This window comes from Anas acuta, chromosome 13 (genome assembly GCF_963932015.1).
Source record: "Anas acuta chromosome 13, bAnaAcu1.1, whole genome shotgun sequence".
Classification (NCBI taxonomy): Eukaryota; Metazoa; Chordata; class Aves; order Anseriformes; family Anatidae; genus Anas; species Anas acuta.
The window spans coordinates 5,075,587-5,101,002 of NC_088991.1; the positions used below are offsets into that span (position 1 = coordinate 5,075,587).

At 38.8% G+C, this 25,416-nt stretch overlaps 1 protein-coding gene across 2 annotated transcripts; it reads right to left on the reverse strand.

Moving 5' to 3' along the window:
- Nucleotides 1–275: 275 nt before the first annotated feature.
- Nucleotides 276–25,138, reverse strand: CHIC1 (cysteine rich hydrophobic domain 1). 2 transcript variants are annotated; one of them, XM_068696598.1, is made up of 6 exons: nucleotides 24,835–25,138; nucleotides 17,982–18,036; nucleotides 11,122–11,277; nucleotides 7,855–7,911; nucleotides 7,566–7,625; nucleotides 276–423 (listed from the first exon to the last, which is right to left on the reverse strand). In XM_068696598.1, exons 1-6 carry the CDS (start codon nucleotides 25,014–25,016, stop codon nucleotides 313–315), a joined length of 621 nt encoding a protein of 206 aa, XP_068552699.1. In that variant the 5' UTR covers nucleotides 25,017–25,138; the 3' UTR covers nucleotides 276–312. The 2 variants fall into 2 exon arrangements, with proteins under 2 accessions (XP_068552699.1, XP_068552701.1); XM_068696600.1 differs by lacking the exon at nucleotides 276–423 and adding an exon at nucleotides 2,794–6,812 and having other exon boundaries at nucleotides 24,835–25,129.
- Nucleotides 25,139–25,416: the final 278 nt, after the last annotated feature.

Here is a 25,416-nt window from a genome sequence, read left to right on the forward strand (position 1 = left end):
GGGCTGTGGGGGGGCCGTGGTGGGGTTGTGGGGTGTCCATGAAGCGCCCCAGGGGCTGCGGAGCATCTCCCTGTGTGGTGCTGGGATTCACGTGCTCCGTTTTTTGGCTTTGCGCCTCACAGCCGAGGGCTCAATTATTATCATTATGGGCTCAAGCCACAGCTCCCCAAAATTGTTCTTCTGTAGCCCTGAGCTCTTGGGTAGCTTCTGACAGAATCACACAATTCAGGTGTAGGCTGCACATCGGCCGCCCTCAGAGCTCTTAATTCCACCACAGCTACACAGAAACTTAGAGCGATGAGATTTCCAGCGTTAACCGATGCTACCAAAAACAACCATACTCGAATGATATTCCAAGAGTGATAAAGTTGCCTTTATCCTTTCATCATAATCCAAGGCTGATAAAGTTGCCTGTTCCATGCACTGAAAAACAACAAAATATTACATCAAAAAAGTACCTGAGGAGCATCTCTTCTCCTAGCGGTCTGAGCCCTTCTTCCTCCTTGCTCCATTTTCTGCTACGGGCAGAAAGAAACACTGCTGTACGCTCACCACAGCAATGGGGCTGGAAATCAGGCAACAATTCCACAGGAAAACACGGAGCCTGAGAGCAGCCCCGAGGCCCCTTGGTGATACACGGCCAGGGGTAATGAAAAATGTTCTGGCAGAAAATTGCCACTCACACAAAGAGCCTGTGCAGTGGCCAACAACTCTTGTTGCCTATTAACAGAGTTTAGGGTATTTTTTTTTCCCTCCCAGACAGTCCCAAAACAGCACTTGAGCTAAAAAATAAAAATAAAACTCAAGAGAAATTAAATTTGATTTGAAAAGAACTAATTTTTACTTTGATGGAAAGAGCAACTGACTCCTCGGTTTCCAATTTACACCTTTGCACTTCATAAACTTGCTCAGATTAAGATTTGGAGTGACACTCTGTGGCTACTGATTTCACGGTCCAATGGCAGTCATTTTAGGGTCAAGCTAAATTTGTCTTTGACAAAGGATGAAGCGTTCAGCTATGTAGACCAGCATGGAATTAAGCTCATGAGCTGCCCTGCTGAAGTGTCCCACATCGCTGCAGTCTCTCTGAGCCATGCCCATATCTGATTTGGGTTCTCTCAGCCACTTTATGCACTCAACTTTAGGAATGTTAAAAAGGCTATTGTTTGCAGAAAGTCCTAATAGCCTATATTCTACAAGTGGAATGGCTTCAAAGCATCTCAAATTGGGCATTCAACACAACCGCTGGGCTGGGCATCCTAGTGCCACAACAAAAGCTCCCACCAGACTGCGAGGGCTGGTGTAAAACAAGCATCATCACAAAATTCAACAGTAGAGAAATATCACACGACGAGTCTGAAACGATGGGACTAGTGACAAGAGTGTCTGTTGGGAGCTCCTAACTGGAATTGACTGAAGAAACTCCCAAATTTATCAGACTGGTTATAAATCAGAAATACAATAGAGCCATTAAGGAAACAAATGTGATCCTTTAAGTTTAATGAGTCACATTATTCTCACAGAAGAGAAAACTATTACATTGCTATACCTGGTGCCATTAGCCATGCTATAGACATTAGCCATTTTCTGGAACACCAGATCCTTTTTAGTCACCCATATTGAAAGAAAATTAATTCGAACTGGAATAAATGCAAGCAAATGGAAAGAAAGCAGGATGATCAGAAACAGAATTTTGCTTTTGAAAGCAGATTAGCATTTTGTCTAGCAAGTGAGGACTAAGAAGATTTAAGGGTCTCTATAAAAGCTTAACTAGAAAAATGAACTCAGCTGGAACATTTCAACAGTTTGTGATGAACAATACTGATAGGAAGGACGCATAACATTCTAAATGAATTGGCATGGACATTATAAGCTTCATTACTGAAAAGTACTGAAACTACCTTCCAATAGTAGAAGTGGGAGCCAAATCCCAAATGTTCTTAAGATGGACCTTTGCAGTAGTCTAAGCAAGCACATCTCCTAAGTCCTAATTGGATCAACTCCATGGTTCAACAAAACGTTCCTATATTTGGCACAGCAACAAAGGAACATTCTCTAAATTTCTCAAATAATATTCAATAACAGTTACATGCCTAAACAGCACGTAAACCCAGGTGCTCCTGTATTTGTCCAAAACAGCCGAGGACACCAATTTTCAACATCAAGTGTTGCACGTGCCTATTTTGGGAATGCAACATTTCCCCTCAGGGATGAACCTAGGGCTTTAATTTTAAGTCCTGCTTTCACAGCTACAAAGTTCGCCTGTTAACACACACAAAAGGCTGCATTGTCCTGCATTCACGATCCTCTCCATAAACCAGTGATTTGTTTCCTGAACACACTACCCGTGCTCAGGTTAGGCTCCCTTTGCAGTGCTACTGCAGTAGCAAAAACCTGTGCTCTTCTCAGTTCTCTGAGCTCAGCATCACCACACTGCAGCGGTGTATCACGGATGCTCCGGGTATCAAAGGAAGGCGGCAGCAAGAGACTCCTGCAAGAAATCTTTACAACAGAAAGTTTGTTCAGTTGGCTTACAGACTACGTGGAAGACCAAGTGTCACGATCATTCTACTGTTTTATTTTTGGGAAAACCTTCATAAGTTTTCCGAGTCTTGTCATTTAAACCAGCCAAACCATACCGGGAGCCCCAATGCAAGCACTCGATCTGGCCAAGTCAGAAACACCTCATTTAAACAAACCCCACCAACTGCCATTCCGCTCACACCCGATCAGCATACTCCTACAGGGAGAGACGCAAAAGATTTTGTTTCCATAAACACATTGCACTACTCAGAGGTTTTCATCTTTAAATTTAATTACAGAAAAATGTTTCAAAGTGATTAAGCATGTCTGACTTCCAGCTTCTTTTAATGGCACAAGCCAATGCAGTAAAATGTAGAAATATAGCTCAGAATTTTATTTAAAAAAAAAAAAAAAAAGGAAAAGAAAAAAGTCTCAAGGTGTGAGGTCCTATTAAAAAAGTGGCTGTTCACTTGTAAACAGAATAAAAATGTTAAGAACAATTAAAAAAGTTTCATACAGCTTAAACAAAACCACTTTCCTTAAGCAATACAAGTAATGTTACAACATCGTAAGAACAGCAAGAGCAGAAAACAAGAAAAGGCAGAGGAATCACGTAACATTACTTAAAATGATAACTTATTTTCAGTGAGAATAGCTTAACATTTTTATTGCTCTGAGGGTAGTGTGTTGACAAGTAAATGTAGTAAATTGTCATAGTGGGACACTAATATGCATATATCTATGTTTTTGCATACAGAGTTTTGTACCTATCAAGAAAAGCATAGGGTCTTTTTTTTTTTTTCTAATTTATCAAGAACACACAAGATTTTGGCAAAGATGTTTTCTGTTTTAAAGTTATGCGCATCTACAACTGAGTCCACGCTTCCTAGACACGTCTGTGCATGTCTTAAAACACATCTTTCCTCCTTCTGTGGTAAAACAACTTCACAGATGCAGGTGGGGAATCATAGGTAAGAACTTTGATTCTTTATCAGTATTCTTTAATACTCCTTACATACAAAAACTTCTTAGATACAAAACCAAGTGCTTCCTACATACAAGCTAGAAACAAAAGCAAGTGTCAACATGTTGATATGAAAAATTGAACACTGATTAGGTAGACAGTATTTCTGTAATGACTTCTAAAAATTTGCTGCAAACTCACACTCTATACTGTTACCAGTTCCCTTTCTCCTTTTTCACTGCACAATATTTTCCCTTTTTTAAAAACAAGTCAAGACACTTTCTTTACCATTTCCATTACACTTTGCTAACATCAATCTCATATTGCTAAGCATTTTCTCCAATTAACATTTGTCCTCCATACATACATCTACCAAAAAATGCTGACTTCTTATTGTCAAAAATGAGTTTTTCAGTCTTATGAGATATAATTACCTGCTGAATGTTTTTATATTAAAGAAAAGGACAGCCTAGGAAAAAAGAGAACCTGTAGGCAGAACAGAAGTGCACAGAGTTCACAGCAGTATTTACAGCTGCCTTCATCTTTAAATGAGCTATTGAACCTGTGTCTTTCAGATGCAAATATAATACTGCGTGCTGTTTTTGCATTTTAATGCAAATTTATCTTATTAAAACATGGAGCTTGTGTTATTTGCTGTTTTGGCTCTCACACCCCTTTACTAGTTGCTCTATGGCCACATATTTAAATGTCTATTAAAACACAAAAGGAAAAGACCCTTTCATGGTTTGAAGATTATATAATTAACAGTTCAGGACAAAGTAACGTGTACAGAATTAATGTACTTGAAATGTAAACTTTAAAAATTAGTATTATGCGCTTAAGTGGGAAAACTCACAGTATTCTCTCCGCTTGGCACAGCATTTCACTGAAACGAGACAAATCAGTTTGAGAAATTTTGAACTGAATATGATGAAGTCTGCACAGACTCTAAAGAGGATTTCTGAAGGCTGTTCAGCATTCACCACTGGCAATTACTAGAACTCTCATTTGGCTTGCCTCTTCTCTCAGTTGGAAAAGAGCATTTTGAAAAATATAGTCACATAAAAGAAAAAATTAAGGACCTGCTGTGATTTCTTGAGTTTCTTACATAAAAAGGAAATTAATAAAGTTCTGGTATAACAGTAAGCAACTTCCATTGGTCCATCGAGCTAAGCTCCCTTCATTTACAGAACAAAAACTCATTAGAAAGGGAAATGCATGTAGAATCGGGTGTGTTACAATACTGTTTTCTGCCATTAAATATTTTCTACGCTTCCAGTTAACACTCATCCTAAAAAAATAAAGTAGAGAGAATACTTCGTATGGTTCTGTGATAGAAATCTGAGTTGCAAGGTGCAGCTTGAGTTAAATTCACACAACACAGTAGTTTATTCATTAAATTATATTACAAATGCAATTAAACAGTTTGTCATCAATCTGCCAGTCCAATGAAACCTCTGCACTAAGTATACAGATTACAGAGTCTGAAGCATCAGCCTGCAACTGGAAACTACTGCAAGCACTGGAGTCTGATACTCCCTGGCTGTACAGTAAGAATAGCAAGAAATTTGATTTGAAGTAGCAACTTGTATAAAACTGGCCTTTTGTAAACACTGTGTACTAGGACTTTGTCCTACTACAGCTATTAGAATGTGATGGTTTTACAAATACTATATTTTAATACAATATTGCATACTGAAGAGATGCAAATACATTCAGAGGAAATCCTAAGTCAGCCTGAAACTAAAAAGAAACCTGGGATGATGTTGCAAGGAATCAAGTTGCTGCAAAGAAATGCGTGGACATTTATGATATTTGTCGCAACTTGCAGATAAACAGTTGCTTTTCCTCTTATTTCTCATTTCTATCTAGGAAAGGGGTGATATTGCATTTTCCTTTGCTGTTAACAAATGGTCATGCTTAGGCCAGGCATCACAGGAAGTTTTTCTATGTTTACGTCCTTTCCTGAGATCAGACAAACAGGGAAGAGTCCAAAAATCCTCGTGAAAGCATTTGTGGCTCTTCAGACCGTGCTTGAATGCAATATGCATGAACCCATTCAACTGATCCACTTCCTCTCATCAGCACATTTTGAAGCACTACTCTGATTTAGATAAAATTTATTTCCACTAGAAAGGATGCCATATCATTTAAACCTTAAAACACTGAAAGGACTATCACACTACAAAAATAACCAGTGTCACTTCATCTTCAATTTGGCTGTTCCAAATTTTTTCTCCACGGTAATGACCATCTCCAATTATGAAACACTCTTTTCCCTGCTTAGAAAAAAATAAAAAAACTCACGAGAATTGATGGATTCCAGGTATTCTGAATTTAAGAACAGGCTTTAGGATATTTTGCTATTAGCAGCTGCCATCTACCTCACAAATGCAACTTTTTTTTTTTTTTTAAAGATAAACAGTATTTAAGGTTCTAATTTCAGATGCTACAAATAACACCCGAAATACTTTCAAAAAAAAAAGTCAGAACAGAAATGCTATGCATTTTTCATCTGTTTACTAAACAAAGTGCAACTGAGCCCTACACATCTGATAGTATGTACAAACTCATTATGGCTTTACCATAAAAACAGCACGCACATGGGTCTGTACAATCAGAGGAATGAGAAATGTAACGAATAAAACTATGTCAAACTGTTGGCAATAGAATAGTAAGAGCTATATTACATTCTGTAAACCTTGGCATACCACACTTTACATTATGCAAAGAGTCAATATTTACAAATCCATAGTGGGTGAAATAATTAACCCCCTAATGTAAATGATGATTTTGCAAAGTGCAGGACAAAACCAGTGCTGTTAATTGCAAGTCCTATGCAAGCAAGTTATACTAAAGTCTTTACTACTAGACGCTTACCTGGACATTTCTACTGAGGATTTATAGGATTGTGATGTTTAGAATGAAATATAGTATGACACGGCATTAGGGTGCATTTTTGAGGACAGCAATATAGAAATTAATAAGGCAGCATGCTCAGAACAAGTTTAAGCAGCACTGATGTTAGATCCCTAGTGGCAACTATATCAGATATTGTTAATGTTAAAAATTCAGAGTGCAACATAGAAGCCTCTTTTAACATAAAAAATGTGCAAATTTTTCTCAAACAAAACAAAGTAACGTAGCAAGGAAGATATTCTACTGAAGAACAGTTTTTAAATCACAGCAAAGTAGACCATCTTCTTTCCAAAACCATCTACAAGGCACTAAGGGTAGAAAATGACAGGTAACATGAAAGACCAAATGTCGTTCCTCAGTCAGGTCGAAATATGGGATATTTTGGTAAGAATTCTATTAATATTACCTGTTGAAGGAGGAAAAAAAGACAAGAACAAAACAGTAATCAACAAGGTCAGACCTTCAGAACAACCTTCCATGCAACATTAGCTAGTATATAAAACTAAACTTGTAAGAGAATGTTACTCAGCGTAACAAAGCTGTAGGTTCAGTCACTTTGACATACAGAGCTTACAGATGCTTGACTTTTTGGGGACAGCCATCCCTTTTCTTTAGGCTAGGCTATCTCTGTGGTTACACAAGAAAGCAGATGACGGAATAGTACGATCACTAAATATTTGAAATTCTCCTCTCTTAAATGGACTTTCTTGGTTAAGCCTTTACAAGACTAAGAGCCAGAAAAAAAATTAAGAAAACAATGGTCCAGACAGAAGTCACACTACTGTAAAAATGCTGCATGTCTGCACCCAAATGCTGAATCAAAGTAATCATAAGTAGTGATAGAAAAGGTGCTGAATTATGCAATGGTGTGGGAATCACACCAATGTGTGTAGTCCCAGTGGGTCTCCCTTGTTACAAACCACAGATCTAAGTAAGTGTACCTGCAGCACACAGGTAGAATTGTTATCGAGAGAAAAAGTTAGCAGTGACAATTTCTAATTTTCATTTATGCTATGGCTAGTCTTTAAAAGTGGCCTTCACAAATGTCAAACAGCTGCAGATTTTCTGAGATCACTCAGGTGATAGCCTAGTAACTTCAGTTTCTCTATAAAATCCAGGTAACATTGAATACCAAATCAGTAACAGAAATAATACTTACATACTCCATCATATTGCTAGTTTCGCATTTCCTTTTACTCAGCTTCCAGTGCAAACCAAGCTGAGAAAATAATTATTAGAGGATTAACATGTACCACAGCATTATTTTCATATTAATGTAACACGAATTAGTGATATCAAATTACTAGGATCTGAAACATTTCAGACACTGACAAGATCGGTATAAAGTATGGAATTATAATAAGATGGTAAAATTCCTACATGTCAATCATGCAAAAAAACATACTCTACTTTAACATGAAGAAAACAAGCACTCTAACTTTTCTTACCTTATGATATAGTCTGTTATTTTCCCATTCTAATAACTTCTGAATTGATCTTCTAGTCTAAAAAGTAAGTCAGAACTGTATTATGAATGGTTCAGTAGCCAGCCTCATCCAGAAGAATCTTACTATGGAATTTCTTGCTTAAGAATTGTTTAAAGTAAGTTAGTTTCATAGAAGCAGAACCAAGCAAAAGAAAAATTGTAAATGGAAGCCCTTTCACTTCAAGTCCCCATTCCAGAACATCAGATGATCTTCAGAAAAAAGAAAAAAATATTTTTTTTTTCATGTTAACTTAGCACTACAACTTTGCCAAAACACTTAGTTATTAAGAGATCCTTTTGAACGTAATATTTTTTTCCACCATAGCCAACAAAACAATATCTCCCATCTTCTCTTGGCCGAATACCGCACTCTCTGCAGGTCAATTACCGACAATACAGTTTACAGACACGTAGTTTCCAGGTTTTGTTAATGAAATTGTTACCTGAATACTGAAAAATTTCAACATCACAGAACTCCAGCTCATAATAGAGCCTGTATTTTCCAATTCCTAGACACCGAAGCGCATACAACCTTCACGTTCTGCTCTTTAAACTTTCTTACACTATGGTCCAATTACAGGCTTGACTCTAATATTAAAACCAGTTTACAGTGAGGCTTATAGCTACGAAGACTGTAAGCCTTCTTATATACCTCTATTTAGAGCTTCCACAATACTTACAGTAGTCCATAAGATCATGGCAACCATCGACACATGAAGGGGAAACCCTGGATAGAAAAATCTGCTTCCTCGGTCTGTATCTACACTAACGACCTCATTCAAGCAGAGCAACACATTTCTAGACATAACAAGGCATTTCACTTACTGGGGGAGAAGGGAACATTTGGGGAGTTTCAGTGATTTTTAAGGTCACAGAAAGATCACTGTGACAACCTACTGCAGTTCCTGCATGGTATTCCATTCACTGATTTCACTGATAAACCTAACAATGGATGCGAACCACACCACCTCCTTAAAAGAGATAGAGATACCCATCCAATCCTAAGTCAAGGACATAATGGTGGAGAATCCACCGCCTCTTTGCAAATTATTCCAGTGATGAAGCTATCCTCATAATTAAGAAGTACATGCTGTGTCTTGTTCCAATTGTTTTGAGTTTCACTTTTTTTTTTTTTCCATTTTGCTGAATGGGTATACATAGACTGGCTGCGATGGAGTTAATTTTCTTCACAGCAGTCTGTATGGTGTTGAGTTTTAGATCTCTGACTAAAATAATGTTGATAACACACCAGTATGTGTTCTGCTCTTGCTGAACAGTGCTTGCAGATCGAGGACTTCTCTTTCTCCCTCTGCCTGCCCAGCATGTAGGGCAGGAGTGGGCAAGAGGCTGGAACAGCTGACCTGAGCTGACCTGTTCCGCACCAGGTAACAGGTAACTCAGCAATAAAACTGGAATCATCATTGCCAAGAGACTGACTGAATGAATGGGCATCGGTCTGCTAGTGGGAGGTGAAAAGAGATTTGCCTTGGTATCTTCTGGGTTTTCTTCCCTTTGTTTCTCTACTCACTTATTAAATTGTCTTTATCTTGACCCATGATGCTTTTGCTCTTCAGATTCTGTCCCCCATCATTCTGGAGGGGTGAGCGAGTGAGTGGCTGGTGCATGCTCTGTTACTGGTTCAACCACCACAAAAGAAAACTGAGAACCACCTTATCCTTTTGATTCTTAGTGATGTAATTTGATCATATATACTTATGCATATTTATACTCTTGAGAAATATTTTAATGCTACAATATCACATAGGCATTTATTTAGATTTTTTAATAGCACGGAGATATTTAACATGTTTTAAAAACTACAAATATTCCATCTCTATTTCTCAAGCACACATCTTTATAATGTAGAAAAAAGCAGTTTAAGTAAGTTAAATTAAGTCCTGTAACCTTTCAGTGATACAGGATTCAATAACGAGCAGTTTACTGAGTGAAGATATTATGCCTTCAGTGACAAGATTTCATTTTTTGATGCCAAAAAGCGTTTCTTCTTAAGCCCTTGTAAAATTTTGGTGTCCACTTACAAAGAAAAAGTTACCTCCACCAGTTCTCACCACTCAGAAGGGCTATAGGACATAAAAGGATCCTACAAAATCCAACCTGAATGTTTTACATGGGATTTATTACATTTTGCTTATACAGGTATGCTTCACCTCAGCCAGTCAACGCTACTGTTATTTTCTTAACCAAAATTGGAAAGTTTGGCAGAACGCTTCTGAAAAGCAATACCCAGTCCTTGTTTTTGCTTTGCATTTGTATCAAAAGCATTAAGTACTACTTTTTAACAGTTATTTAAACAGTTAAAAATTTAAACTGTTTAAAAAGTATTTAAACTGTTAAAATATCTATTTTAACAGATATTTTCCTATATTTAAATTGACTAGTGCGCAGTTGTGCTTTTTTTTTTCCCCTCACAGTGCACCCACATACTATCACAATTCACATTTGTGGACAATAAAGTTTTATGGCTTACAAGTCTTACGAAGTATACAACTACAGAGAATATCATTACACTATACCTATTTATGTATTTCCAAAACATTTATTGCTGTGATAAAGCTATTCTAAATGTAAACCACAGAAGCAATTAGGATCATGCTTGCTTGATACTGACACAGTGCTTTTGAGAAGCATCATTACTTTGGTGTATTACTTTGGAGCTGTTCTGCTAAAGGAAAAAAAGGAACTCTTTAAACTTCCAGAACGGAAAACAAATTTCTGTTTATTCTTAACAGAAAGAGCACAATAAAGTAAGTTAAAAAAGCCACAGCTCAGAAATGTTATGGTATTTATTACAAATAAAAAAGTTAGTTTGATTGTAAAGATAACTATCTGGAAGAGGGGAGGGAAGAGAAAATAAGTTTTCATTCCAGTTCATGCAACCTTTGAGGGTCAATATCTAGTTTTGCACCCAATTCAATTTTTAGAGCTTTAAAAATCATGAAAGTTTAGGTTACCATATAGTACACACTGTTCTTTTAAGTGAGTTTGAATGTGGTAATCTAAGGTGTAGCTAATCCTATCAGCAATTTGGTATCATTTACTTCATTAACAAATGTATTTTTTCTATTTTCTAAGGCATGGAAAATGGAATAAGCTTTGAATGCCAGTGAGATAAAAGGAGTTTGGAACAGAGATGATACTATTAAACATGATTTAATGTTATCAGTAATTGCAAAATAAAGAGAATAGGACAAATGAAAGATGTACTTACTCTTTTGTTAAGACAGACTACAGGCCACAGGCTACAGCCCAGTGTGCAGCAGCAGCACAGACAGCCACAGAGCAGCCATTTTACATTGACAGGGAGATTTTTTCTTAAACAAGCGTTTACACGACTGATGCTGGTCTTGAATTCTTCTGGAGCAACCTGCAACAGAAGCACTAAACTTCAGAGGAAAGCCACTACTATTTTCTCAAGAACTATCTGTACAGATTAAAATGTAAATGAAACGTAACGCCGTTATGCAGTATGACCCCATCTTCTAAAACACTGGTCACACAGGGGGTATGGAAAGTCACTTTCCAAAACCAAATTCATTTACAATGCATGCTTTGCAAAACCTTACATTAAAAAAAGCTCAGCATAGCTTAGATGAGCAGCCTCACCCATATTGGTTGTACCATTAATAAATCAGTTGGCCCCGAAGAAAAGCGTGCAACATATGCACTGGCTACGCTGACCACAAAAGGAAAAAAAGAGGAAGAATGAAGGATATCTGGTTTCCAAGGGAACAAGTAGTAATATGTAGTTGCTTTGTAGTAAAAACACTGTTGTTTGAAACAGGAAAAAAGGCTGATATTGTCCAAAATACTTTCACACCAATGCAAGTCTACACTGTGCCTGGGTGAAGGTGGAACACAAATTTCTGATGATGTCCACACAGACACGGGCCTGCAACTTTACTTGTGGTTTCTCCCTGAGAAGGAAAGCCCAGAACATCACATAGCCTATTACATTCAACGATAAAAAGTGCATTTTGTATGTGATTATGAATAAAGCCTAGCTGTTGAAAAAACAACTTAAGAAATATTCAGCCGAGTCTACTCAGAGGAATATTTTCTGTATGTTGCCACTGCAGAGCCACAGTGGAAAACTGCATCAACTATCAAAAATAAGCTTTCTCTGATGGTAGCATGTCTTAAAAGTGAGAACACTCGCCTACCCACATGCCCCGCATCTGTCATCTCTCTACCTTACCTAAATAACTTCAATCTGACAAGTCAAACGTGGATCATGGTATTAGACCAAACTTGACTCCAAGATGGCACTCTTAACCAGAACACAATCCAGGGTTTGTCTGCTCGAAGCAGAATAATCAGATCCAACTTCAACAAACTTGAACAGTCAGGCACAACAACTCCAAAAGAAAACTTCTTTCCTAACTACTTGCCATGCTGAAGAACCCTCTCCCTGGGATTAGCCTGTATACAAAGCTGTGCAACTTCTGCATAATCCTTCCAACCACCAAGCCCAACTCCACTCAATTTAATTCTGCGAGCAGGGAGGATAAAAAAAAAAAAAAGCTTTTATGACAATGACTCCTTTCACTAAAGAAGCAAAACCAGCAGACAGGAAGTGGCGAGGATCTGATTCTGCTACCTCCGCCTATTCACAAGAGCTAAATTTATTAAAGCATTGAAGGAAAGGGAGTAAGTAAATACAACATCTGTTTCCTAGCCATTCAGATCACCATGCAGCATAGAGTCAGAGGTCTTCTGGGTTTGTACGCTAGCCAGGCCTACAGCTAGTACCATACAAACATCATTTAACATTGTGATCATTTTATAGCAGGAATAAATACGCAGCAACTATTTCTTATGCAATTATACGGACTTAATTCCTTTCCTCAGTATTGAAAAGACTTTCTTTTATTTCTTTTTACACAAACAAATGGAGCAAGTCCAAAAATTTTCTTTAGCCTAAAAGAAACATCAATATTTAAATACATTTGCAAAAAAAAGTACTAGTTTGAAAAAATAATAGCGAAACAAGCAGTGATCCCATACATTGGGACATTTTCAATGAACAGGAAAAAAATCATATTGTGATGTAAAAACCTAACTTGTAGCTTGAAGCATCTGAAACAAAAGGTTTTGCAGCTCTCTGCCAATGGCAGCTCTTATATTCAGGATGCCACAAACATCCAACGGGTGTGGGTACATGTGAGTAAGACCATTTCACCTTCAAGGCGGGAGCAAGTTTTGTAGCACAGTCCGATCGGGTTGGTTGTATGCTGCACAAGTAACATTGCACAGCTCCTGCAGTCAGACTTGCTTCCAAGTAAACTGAGATGATGCATGTGAACAAATTGGTATCCTTGATTATTAAGGAAATTTACATGTAACTATGATCCTAACATATACACCTTTAGTAAATCTTGAAATTTGTACATGTGTCATCCTATCTATTTATTTGAAAGATAACTTTTTTCTTGACTCTATTAACACTTGTGCAGTGAGTTCTACTACAAAAAGAGAACGTTCCCTTTTCTTGCAGTCACAAAGTTGACTGGACCTTGACAACACCGCATTTCACCCCCAAATACAGCTGTACAAACCTACTGAAGAGAATGCATTTGTACAATCCAAAGTTCAGTTTATCAGCATGAAACCTTATCATCAGTGATAACATCCAACATGAAATGAAGACAACCAGATTCTTAGATCACAGCTGGCAGAAAAATTAAGAACCTAACAGGAAAACACTGCCACAGTGAGGTTCCCTACTTCTCTGCCACTTCTAAGGCACTGGTCATATCAGTGTAACAGCCTGATGCTGCTAAATACGAACATTACTGATGTATTCTTGTTCTAGTAGAACCCAGCACTGCAAATGGCTAAACTAGAAACCAATTTTAGATGCCTCCAAGAAATATAGATATCTACTTCAGATACTTCGGTATGCTGCTTACTTAAAACAGTATTATCAAAGCACCACTACCTGCTAACGCGCCAATTACTCTCTTAGCTGCATCATGAGATGGAATTAATAAAGACTGCTTCAGCTAACCTAATCTACAGGATTTATTACTTCCTTTAAGAAGCTTAATCACAAAATATATTTGTCAATTTGTCAATGCATCTTCATTTGAAGCTAAAGGAAGCAGTGACCATAAGTTTCATTCTGTGATAAACAAAAGCAAAACAGTTTTGTTCCTCTGGGCTTCCAGCTCAGTAACCATTAAGCATTGTTATGCAGTGACGAAGAGTAAAATATCTGTAAATAAAATAACATTGTATTAATTTAATAAGAAAATGTTTTTCAGATGAAACTGTCACAGAAGAATTTTGTTGATTTTTGGACATAATTTTAAATCTTGTCTTTCTTGCAAATATAGGTTAATATGAAATGACTAAACTACTTCAAACAGAATGAACAGTGCCTCTTGTGCAAAGAAAGCCCACTAAAAGTCCAGTTTTGAGTATTTTTGGGAAGTCCCTTGGAAAGTTTCTGTTTGAGTCTTGAAAAGAACGAGATAAGTACATAGCTCCTGGCTGTGCAGTACACCTTGTAAAGAGACATTAGCTCCTTTTAGGTCTTTAGAGGGGGGAAAAAAAAACATAAAAGGGAAGGAGAGGGTGTCATAATATTTTACAACAGGATGCAAGAGAATCTACAAACACAGGAAGAAAGCAAAGCCCAGCAGGCCTGATCTTTCTCCTTCAATCACCATGATCACAAACCCTATCAATCACATGTTGCAATGGGATCACAATACCAAGAGCACATTTTATGGCTTACATTTCCCTGCATTGCACAGTTACCTCTGTATAGGACCCTTATTGTTTTAAGATCAGGGCAGGAAGCTCCACTTGCTTTCTTAAGGTTCGCTGGCTCCATCATTTTCTTGTCACCTGGAGCATTGTTCACTAACGCACCATATATCACGAAGAATTTTTTTTAAAGCTAGGTTTAAAATTCTTGGCAGCAAAGGAACCATCTAAACTTTAAGAACTAGAAAGTATGCTTTGTTTTGGAACAGCTACTAATCAAGCTGCTCTGAAGGCATAACTTAAAAGTCTGTTTTAAAAGAATTTGCAACTCTATAAAATCATAGCACACTGAATTTGAATTTAGCCAGAATTTAAATTTAGGCCAAAGTCCAACCACATTATTACAAGTTAAATATTACCTCTGTATTGTGTAAATTAGAACTTTTCTTACAAGATTTTGTTAAAAAGAATGCACTCTCTGAAAGCCCAGCTCTGTATTTATAAACCAATACATATTTATTTAACAGGATAAGAAGCAAGTCATTCAAGTTGAATTAGCAAGATCCAATATATGACCTACTTGGTATTTTCTTTATTGTTTAACTTTCCAGGTATATTTTCCTCAAATATATACATCTACTCAAACACTCAGGATGTACTTGCATAAATCTTAGTTCTAGGCTAATTTACAACTATCCAAAATTTGCAAAAAATGAGAAGGAGTAAGAAGGGAAGATGGGTGAAGAAGAAGAGGTATTTCATATTTAAAAAAAAAAAAAAAAACACTAAAAAATAGTGTGAGGTTTACTATCATCATTACATTAAAGGGCAAACTGCGAGTCATGAAACTTAAGTAAATTCTTAAGACTACACAGTGGCGTAAATCTAAGCAGCGTTTCTGGAAAAAAGTTTAGCCAGGCAGTTTTATCTATTTAGGATTTTTAACCTGTATAGGATAAAATTTCCATCCCTTGTTTAAAAATCTGTTAAATACAAGATGAAAATCTACAAGGAAAACAGCATCATAGGGAAGTCTATCAACTGTGTCTAATGGCTCCACATACACGTCATTAGCAGCTAGGGGTATATTATTAGTATCAATTCACAGTGGACAACAAAGTCATTAAATTGAATGTTACATGGACATTCTGAATACAGTAGGACATAACCTTATATTAGCTATGTACTAATGTGGGCTTACCAGAAACATTTTATGAAAAAATTGTTAATATAAACAGCCACTATGTTATTCATAAATTGTTATTTCATAAAAAGTAAACATCTGTACTTTAAGAAAAATAAAAGACATTAAAGTGACACATCAGTTGACCGCAATGCTTATTACTATGAATTATTAATCAGGGTATTTGAAGAACACTTACTGGAAAAATCTGAGTTTTCATTTCCAGTAGTGGTAAAGGTGATTGACTGCCATAACCAGAGGAAGAAGCAATTATTCATTTTTTTGCAATTTATGAAAGTATTAAAAACCAAGCAACCCACAGCTGTGGTTTTTATTATCTTTCACAAGAGCGTGTGGCAAGCCCTAAGGAAAAAAAAATTGTTTACTACCTCATTTGATTGGTGCTTTCCCCTTGCAAAATGGAAACAAATTATTTTCAAAGTCATCTTTCTCAAGAAGCCCCTCAAATCCACATATAAAAAGAGGTATCAGGATATCTCAACAGAAGAAGCATCTCTACACACCAAGTGATCTCCATACACCAAGCTCACGTGATTTCTGCTGTCACTGATTAGACCTATAGAACAAGAAGGGTAAACCCAGGTAAGCCCAGAAAAGAACATCCTCTTTTCTCTTTGCTAAATTAAGTTCATGCAGCCAGCTGAACTTTAATTTAAACTTTCGCTATAGATCCTGTAGTAAAGTCAATTGTTCACTGTTTATTTAACAGGAAGACAACAAAGTGGAAGATGTGGCAGGCATTGAGGCTTGTGTTGGAAAGCAGAGGGTCTTATGTCCCCCCCCCCTTTTTTTTTCTTTTTAAATACACACACATTTTAAGAGAGAAACAGACATAAAAAGATGAAATAATCATCCAATCTAATTCTGACATTTCCTGCTGTGCTTACTTAAGGAAAACTACCACATGATTAAAAGAACATGAAAACTGTTATTTCCAGAGTATTCCATGGTTTTTCAGTGACCTGAAAGTGCTTTCTGGAAAATAAACCTTAGAAATGCCAAGTATCGAGATGGAGATGGTGTTATCAGTGACCTTCACACTAGGCACTATTAAGTCAGGAATATGCACCCTTTTGAGCCCAGTGAGGTTCTGAAACACGGCCAGGGTTCCCAGGTTGTCTTTTTAACAACCTTTTCAAACAACAGTTGGACTGCTGTCAAAAGTGTTGGACAAATTGAACACCAGTATTTTACTTGTTAGGCTCAGGGGTGAAAACAAGGGAGGAACCCCCCAGATGGATTTGGCAGCACCAGGAGATGCCAACGAAGGAGGGAAGATGCCACAGCCTCCGGCTGCATTTCAACATACTGTGACTCAACAGCTACTGCAAGTTAGGCTACAGGGACTGTGAAGCTGCAGCTGTATGGTACGTCATTGGAGGAAGCAGTAAGAGTATCTTTTTCTCACAAATTCTGGAAAAAATGCACAAGGGGACCACAAAACAAAGCACTAGAGACTAAACAGTCAAAAGGAAAAATATTCCAAAATTAAAAAGCCTCAAAAATATACAATTATGAAAATAAAACAGCAGAGAATTTTGTTAAAAGATTTCATTAATAGCTACAAATGAGTATCTATTAAACTTGCATTTAGAAACAGAACAAAACTGCAGAGAAATCGAGACTTGTCACCACCAATTTTCAGAATGAAATAATAATTACTGTATTTTTGAAAATGTCCTAAAAAACCTACTCAACTTGTACCTTTAACGCTTAACACCATAATGTTTTGTTCCTTTATGCTTCAGATAAAACAAATTCTCTTCCAGAGATCTCTCTAAAAATGAACTCAAGGCTTGACAGACACATTGTAAAAAGGTCTAGTTTAACTTGCCAGAAGCAGCACAAACTCCAGGCACCTATAAAACAAGGGTAACAGTCTTGCTTTCACGCAGACTGCCTGCATGAAAGCAGTATGATGCCATATTTAGATCATCAATGAAGACAACAATCATTGCAAGTTATTTTTTTCTGTAGGGACTGGTCATTGACCAGCTATTCCATACAAGACAAAGTTAAATTTAACAGTCCTCAGCGCAGTGCTGGCCTGCCACCAGTTTTGTCTGGGTTCAGGAGCATGTTATTTGTAACACAGAAACCACTGGAGGCACTGCATCTTTCCATTTAAAAGAACAGTTTAATCTCACACTTACCTTCCCTGTCAGAACAGAAGGAAATTCTGTATCAAACTTGTTGCTCAAGCCAAACCTTGAAAACAAAAGAGACAAACAAAATATATTCCACCTAACTTATTTTGGTTCCCTTAATAAAAAATGTAATAGATGTTGCATTTTAAAAAGAAAAACTAATTCTTTTGCCCTTACATTTACTTTATTTCACGAGCTTTCAATCTATGTTTATATCAGATCTTCTGTATCATTCATAAGACAAAGAAATACAGCTCGGTGCTTTACTTTAAAACCTTCAAGCCACTAAAAGCAGGAATGTTCTTTTACAATTGATGGCAGTAAGTTCCCATTTTTGCTTCCTTAAAGAAAGGAAGCAAAAACCTCCACCTATTAAATTCCAGTTTCACTAGGTTTGATAATCCTTCTACTGCTGTTTTTTAATTCATGCAATTTATTCACATGCAACAGATAAAGCTAGTTATAAAGGAACCCATTCATCTTCTTAGAAAGTTTACAATTATACAATTAAGAAAAAGGGTTTGCTCCGAGTTAAATTCTCATGCAAAATATGCAAGGGTCTACACATCGAGCAGTTTAAAACCAACTATGAACTTCAAGAAAATTAAACCTTAGGCAACACTGTTAATGGTGGCTGTTCTCCAGTGAAGCGCTGTTACTGAGCATGAGGTAAGGCTTCCTGGTGACGAGTGACAGGCAGCTAGACCAAAGTTTTCCAGAGTTTAGGAACTTTTTTCCAGAGTTTAGGAACTTCACACACCTACCAAACCATCTGAAATTTCCAAAAGCTCCTTTTGTAGGTCAGCAGGATACTGATGGCTGACCTGGCTTTTTTTACTGTATTTGAAGCATGCATGGAAGCAAGAAATTAACTAAGCTCCGATGCCATACCTGCTAGCTGCTCCTGAACGAAAACCTCATCACCCATTCTCTCCATCTCCTTGGAAGTTTTTAACCTTTGCAATTCAGAAGTTTAACAGAATAACAACAACTAGCCTCTCAGCTATCACTGTATTTGAGCAAAGCTTACTGTCAAGTCCATAAAGTTAAATACATTGTACACCAAGTTCTGTCAACCTTGCTAAACCGTTTCATGAAAAAAAAAAAAAAAAAAAAGGATCACAGCCAAAAAGAAAAGCATGAATATGTTTGGTACTGTAGTAATTACTGTAGAACCAAACCTTCTGGGGGGAGTGTTTAGAGGCAAACTGACACCTGAATTGCTTTTTACTGGTCACCAGTAAGGATGCCAAACATCAGTCCTCTGCCATTACCTGATACATACATACTCATGCGCACCCAGAAATAATTCAGATACCTAGGCCTGGCAGTGTAACTTGCTTTGCAATGACGTGAAAAATAAACCTTCAAGAAGAGAGAAGCACGGTAAGTTGTGCTGTCTATAGAAACCCAGTAAAGCTAACTAAAACGTTCATCAATGATGCCGGTGACATCTAATAGAGATCTTCAATGGCTAATTTAAGCTAGAGCCTTGACACTTGGAAAAAACAGCACATTGGAGCACTATTTGTGGAAACATTAAAAAAACACAAAGCTGAGACCTTCACTAAAGCATTCATCAGCCTTTGTCTCCTAAGCTATCCCAAACGCTACAACCAATCACCATCCATTTGTGTTGCTTTTATTCAATGTCTTCATCACAAATTTTCTAGAAGTCAACGTGCCTGAACTGAACACCAGCACAGCACATCCAAGCAAACGCTAAAGCCATGATTTTAAACTAGTGCTACAAATGCAAGCAGTAAAAACACAAAGGTTTTAGGCATGCACAAAGGTTACTAGTATAAGCACATTTCCATTTTCTGTCAATATCATCTGCAGGTTGGCTTCCACATTTTGTAGTTTTTTTTTTTTTTTTTTTTTTTTAGGATGAAATCTTCTGAGTTAATCTAGTAAGGAAGTCTTTTCAGTTTTAAAAAATACAGAAAACACTAACAACTGTATGAAGCATATACATGAGCTTCTTCTTGAGGAATACTGACTTTTCTGTTTATTGGCAGTGAAACTATCTGAAATGATGAAGTTTTAGCAATTAGCAATGGAGTAACTATATAATAAATGAACTACTGGAAAGTTCAGGTAAGACTGCAGAATTATTTACCCACATAGCAGGCTAATTCCACAAGATCATGCCAAAGGTCCACCATGCCATTTCCCCAGAACAGCCTTCAGACCTTCAAACGGTTCAAAAACTTTCCGAGCCATAGGCAGCATCTTTCATCTCACTGTCACAGATACACTCAATAAGATTGCCACTGCACTACCGATTTCCCCCTAGAATAAAATACGCTAGTGCTTTCTGGTTTAGATCTATTAAGGACATAATAGCACAGAGGATTTTATTGGGTTAAATTTGAAGGCTGATAATGTCCTGAACCATATAAAAACAGCAACCCTTTTATCAGTTGCAAAATATTCCATTTAGTTATAACACAACCAAGAAACCTCAGTTACAGAAATGCATCTATTTTACACTGACTCCCGCAAGTGGCTAGAAGAGTATCAAAGGCCTGGAGCATACTGAAGACAGAATTATGCTACCCTATATCACATTTAGGCAGCATCACTGACGGCTTTAACACAGATTTACTGAAGTATTTCCAGAGGTTTTACAAGCTAAGCGTCTTGATGATTTACCACATAGTTGAGAAGGATTAAACTCATATTAGACGGGGGGCAAAGACTCAAGAGCCAAATAAAAAATAGCTTTTCTTAGAGCAATGGTAAAAGCAGAATATTACATAGTTCTAGAGCTTTGTGAGCATCTATGAAAAGGTACTAAAGTTTTATTAAACATTAATGTGAAAAAAAGTTAAGAAAAAGTCTTGATTAAGAGATAACGTAGACGTTTTACAACAGATTAATGCACAGCAAAAATTGATCTAGCAGGACTTTGCCTATATGTCTTCTAAAATTCAGTATGTTTACAAATTACTATGCAAAATGAAGGGCAGTACCTGCCCTTTCAAGTATTTAAGGCATCATATTTATTCCTGGGTACGCTCTCTTGAGTTCTTGATTTAAGCTGCACAAACAAGACCCAATGTTTAGAAATTCACCTAAGTCACCCAGATACTTCAGTTGCAGTTTGGCATCACCGCTGGAACAGAACCAGGATGACATCAGTTTCTGCTGTCGCATGCTCTCTCTCTCTTTCCCTGTTTAAAAGTATCACCTGAGAAAAGCCCCATCACATCATTTTCCCCATTTGCAAAGTGGAGGGAACACAGCTTCTCCTAGGCAGCTGCCCTAAGTCCCTCACAAAAATTAAAGTCGGAAAGGAACACCCTGAATCATCACTTGCAAGCCCCAGCTGCAACAGGTATCCCATTAGAGCTCCTCACAAAGCATTATCAGGAAGCGAGGTCTTCAGTCCCCAGAACTGCAACTGAAATATTCGGGAAAGCACTTTCTTTTATTTAGACTAGACATACTTACAAATGTTTTACTTTTTTTTTTTTGGTCATTTTGATAGAAATGGCCCTTCATTCTTGTTTATCCCACTCCTTACTTACAGATGGTTACCAGTCTTACTAGACTACGCACGCTAAACCCATTTAATCAACTCTCCTAGGATAGGCTCTGCAGTCTCCTTTCACCATGGGTCCTTTCCCCACACCTAATTCAGTTTAAGATTAACTTATCTTGAACAGATGAACTCAGATCACATGCACAACTCCATGCAAGTAAAGATGACATTCATCAACAGCCCTCAGCTGAAATTTTTCTTTCTCGTCTACGGCCCTGCCCTATGAAGCCAAAAAAACACCAACCCAACAACTGAAAGGTGTCTTTTCTCAGGGATGATACTCTGGAGAACTAACTTGTAACTACTGGTAGGCTGAGGTCATTTGCTATTTAAAATATGTGGAAGGTGTGTAGCTTGGGAGTAAGCGAAGACAACAACCAAATGTCTTATCACAACTAAATGCACTTGGCTCTTCCCTAATTCGCGACAACACACTTTTCATCAGCGCCTTGACTGTGGATCCCTGGCGCACTCCTATAGGAAACATAATGGAAGAATAAAACTTAACTCGTATCCAACAATAGAAAGTTTGCAGACTTAAGCAGGAATCACAAGCTGAATGCTAAGGGCAAAAAGATGTTTAATGGCTGTTTCATTACCTCATTACTATCCTTCCCCATATGCTTAATGATGTGGAAAAACAGTATGTCAGAAAAAATAAAACTCATAACTAAGTTGGCATTTGTTTACTGCTATGTTTTTGGAAGTTACTGCTGCTGCTTTGGTGGGCATATGACTCAGTCTTCACTAAAAACGTTTATGCTGAGATATTCTGACACGCCATCAAAGCAACACTGCTATGCAAGAAACAACAAACTTGCACGGAATTTCAGTGGCAAAGAAAAGACATTCACTACGTCACAGTGGTTTCTCTGTGCTAAAATTCAAAAGCTTGCTGAAAACAGTAACTATGATGCCTAGTTTGTTTTTAAAGCTAGAATCTTCCAGAGTGAAAGAGCACTGAACAAGATGAGCATAAGTTTTGCTACCTGCTTTCACAAACACTGTGAGAAAAACAAAACAAATACATTTTACACAGTCACTCTTACCATGCACAGAGGTGAAGGGTTAGCAAAACAGTCAGTGGAAAAAGCAAGATCTTACTAAAGCGATTCCTGGAATTTATATTTTGAATAGCTGGATACTGCAGCGTAACTGTGTTAGGGTTAGAAGCTCACTGACAAGGCTACAGGAATAAAAACTCTCATGCAACAAACTAATACATAGTTTGAATCTAGTACTTTGGAAGTATTTAAGAGGAATGCCCATGGAAAGCTGGACCAGAAGATGACCCTGGAATCAGAGAACATCCCTTCTACGTAGAACAAGGGTATCCAAGCAGGCCAATGTCAGATGAGGAACAGAAGGCATCTGAAACAAAACAACGGCATTGTCTTCTCTTTAAGTAACTGCTTTTCTTTCTTTCTCCCTTTTTTCCCTTTATTTAAAAAGAGTGTCTGACTTCTGTCAGGACAGAATTTTTTATTAGCAATATTCTAGACAGGCTCAGAAAACAAACACAAGTTTTACTGAACGACATGTCTCTCACTTCAGCAAGCAGAGCAGGTTGCTTCTGAAGCCAACTGATTTCAAAAGCAGCAGCATCTGTGTGATCGGACAGTGACAGAATTTCAGAGCGGGTACACACTAATAACCAGAAACTCTTTAGGAAGCCAAATATTCCCCATTTATTAAGGAGGTTAGGATTATATACTATAGTGTCCAGGGTTTTTTTTTTTTTTTTTTTTCATTTTAACTGATAACATCCACTAACTGTTTTTACTAGTTCAAGGAGATTTTTTTTTTAAAAAAAAAAATGATGCCATGATGCCATGAACTGATGAAAGAAAAGCTGCCTTCTACCAGCAGGCAGGTATATCTGTTACAAGGAACCTAGGAGGAGTAGAAGAAAGGGAAAGTAAGGTGCATGAGAATTCAGGGCACACATTCTAGCTCATGTCTCCCCCATTGCTTAAAATTATTACTTTCTTTTGATGTAGATATCGCTAGTTGACAGCTCTTGGAGATGCTCCTGCCCATTCCCAAAAGATGCTGGAGCCCCAGAGGAGCTTTAAGTACCATCACTAATACACAAAAAGCATCACAGAAGACAAAGCAAAGAGGTGTGTAATGTTTTTCTGTTTAGTGCTCAAAGACAGAGAGCTAATAAATGGGTAGGTGCTATTCTGAGCATTTTGCTTGTTACATCCCTCCTTTAGTTAGGCCGCATGCTCTGTGGGGTCAGGTCTGAATGAAAACTCCATCAACACAAGCAAGCACACTGCGGTGCAGCACAGCAGCTACCCACTGGCACTAGCTCAATGCAAACCTGATTTAGACTTACATGACAGACACCGTACCAAATCCAACATTAGTTCTCTTAGGATGAGAGAGCCTTCCCCACCTAGAGCTTTGCTGCAGAAAGCTAGATCACACTGCACCTATTCACAGAGAGAAATGTGCATTCTTTTATGCAGTCCAAAGGCAGACCCAAAGCAACACAAGCTTGATGGATGTCTGCGATACAAGTTCTGATAGCTCCCTCCTTGTCATGTAAAGGAACATAGCTACCACTGAGCTGTTGTGGCTGTATTTTGTTATACTAATTCCTCCACTTGTTGGAGTAGGAATAGCGAGAAAAACAAAACCAAAATTAAGCAAACTTTGCATCTTTATATCAGTTTGTTCATCCTGCGTCCCACCACTTTCTGTGAGCAGAACACAGTGCAGCTCACGTTACATCCCAATGACAAAAACTGCTTAAACCCAACAAAACGCGCAACTAACTTTGGAGATAAATTACAACGCAGCCACGTGCCTCCTCTGCAGTGCAGCACGGGGACTCCGTGGCTCCGCTGTGACAGAGAAGGGTTACGGTACAATCCCTCCAACAGCGCCCAAACCTTCGGGCTGGGCCCAGCACCGTGCGGGTTTCCCTTGGTTCTGACAGAAAACAGAGGAGGGAGCCCCAGGATCACCACGGCTGGGCCCAACGGGGCGGGGGGCAGCGGCCCCTCACAGCTCCCCCCTCACAGCTCCCCCCTCACACAGCCAGGGGGGTGCATGGCTGGGGCCCGGCTCCTCCTCACCCCCTGCCCCCCCAGGCTGGCTCCTGCCCTCTCAGGCTTGCCCCTATCCCCTCAGGCAGCCCCCATCCCCTCACAGCCCCCACAGGCAGTCCCCTGCCCCTCACACCACCCGTGTCCCCTCACAGCCCCCTCAGGCAGTCCCATGCCCCTCACACCGCCCCTGTCCCCTCACAGCCCGCTCAAGCTGCCCCCATCCCCTCAGGCCGCCCCCCCTCCTTACACGGTGATGTGCCCGGCGCCCCGTACCGCCACGGGATCCGGCGCATCGCGGGGCCGGGGCAACTCCTGGCTGCGCACCACGGGCCCGGACTCCTCCTCCCCTTCCTCCCCTTCCTCCTCCTCCTCCTCCTCCAGCTCGTAGATGGTGTCGAAGTCCGCCATGTTGGGCAGCAGCACGCTCATCGCCAGCCCACCCCCGGCGCGGACCGGCCGCGCGCATGCGCAGTGCTCCTCCGGGCGGGAGGGGGACCGGGCGGGAGAGGCGGCCGCGCATGCGCACTGGTGCCGAGCCCGGCGCCTCAGGTGTGGTGCCGGCCGTGGGGCGGCGCGCGCCCTTCCCGCCTTTTCGCAGCGGGGCGCGAGGTGAGGCTGAGGGGGAGGCGGAGCGACGGAGGCGTTTCAGCGGGTTGCTGACGAAAATATTGTTTTCAAATATTATTTTCAAACGATTCTCTTTCTCTCTCTTTTTTTTTTTTTTTTTAATTTTTGTTGAGAAGCGAGTCCAGAATAAAGGGGGGTGTTGTGTTGAGAGGGAAGCACAGCCCCATAGGAGGAGTTCCACTGCTGGAAAAGGAAAAAAAGC

Excerpts from the sequence above, each read along its gene's own strand:
- CHIC1 (XM_068696598.1), bottom strand. The coding sequence starts at position 25,016 with ATGAGCGTGCTGCTGCCCAACATGGCGGACTTCGACACCATCTACGAG. Across the intron at positions 11,278-17,981 it reads CTTCTGTTCTGACAGGGAAG|GTTGCTCCAGAAGAATTCAA; the intron begins GTAAGTGTGAGA and ends CTTCTGTTGCAG. Across the intron at positions 424-7,565 it reads CTAGCAATATGATGGAGTAT|TGCATGGAACAGGCAACTTT; the intron begins GTAAGTATTATT and ends GTTGTTTTTCAG.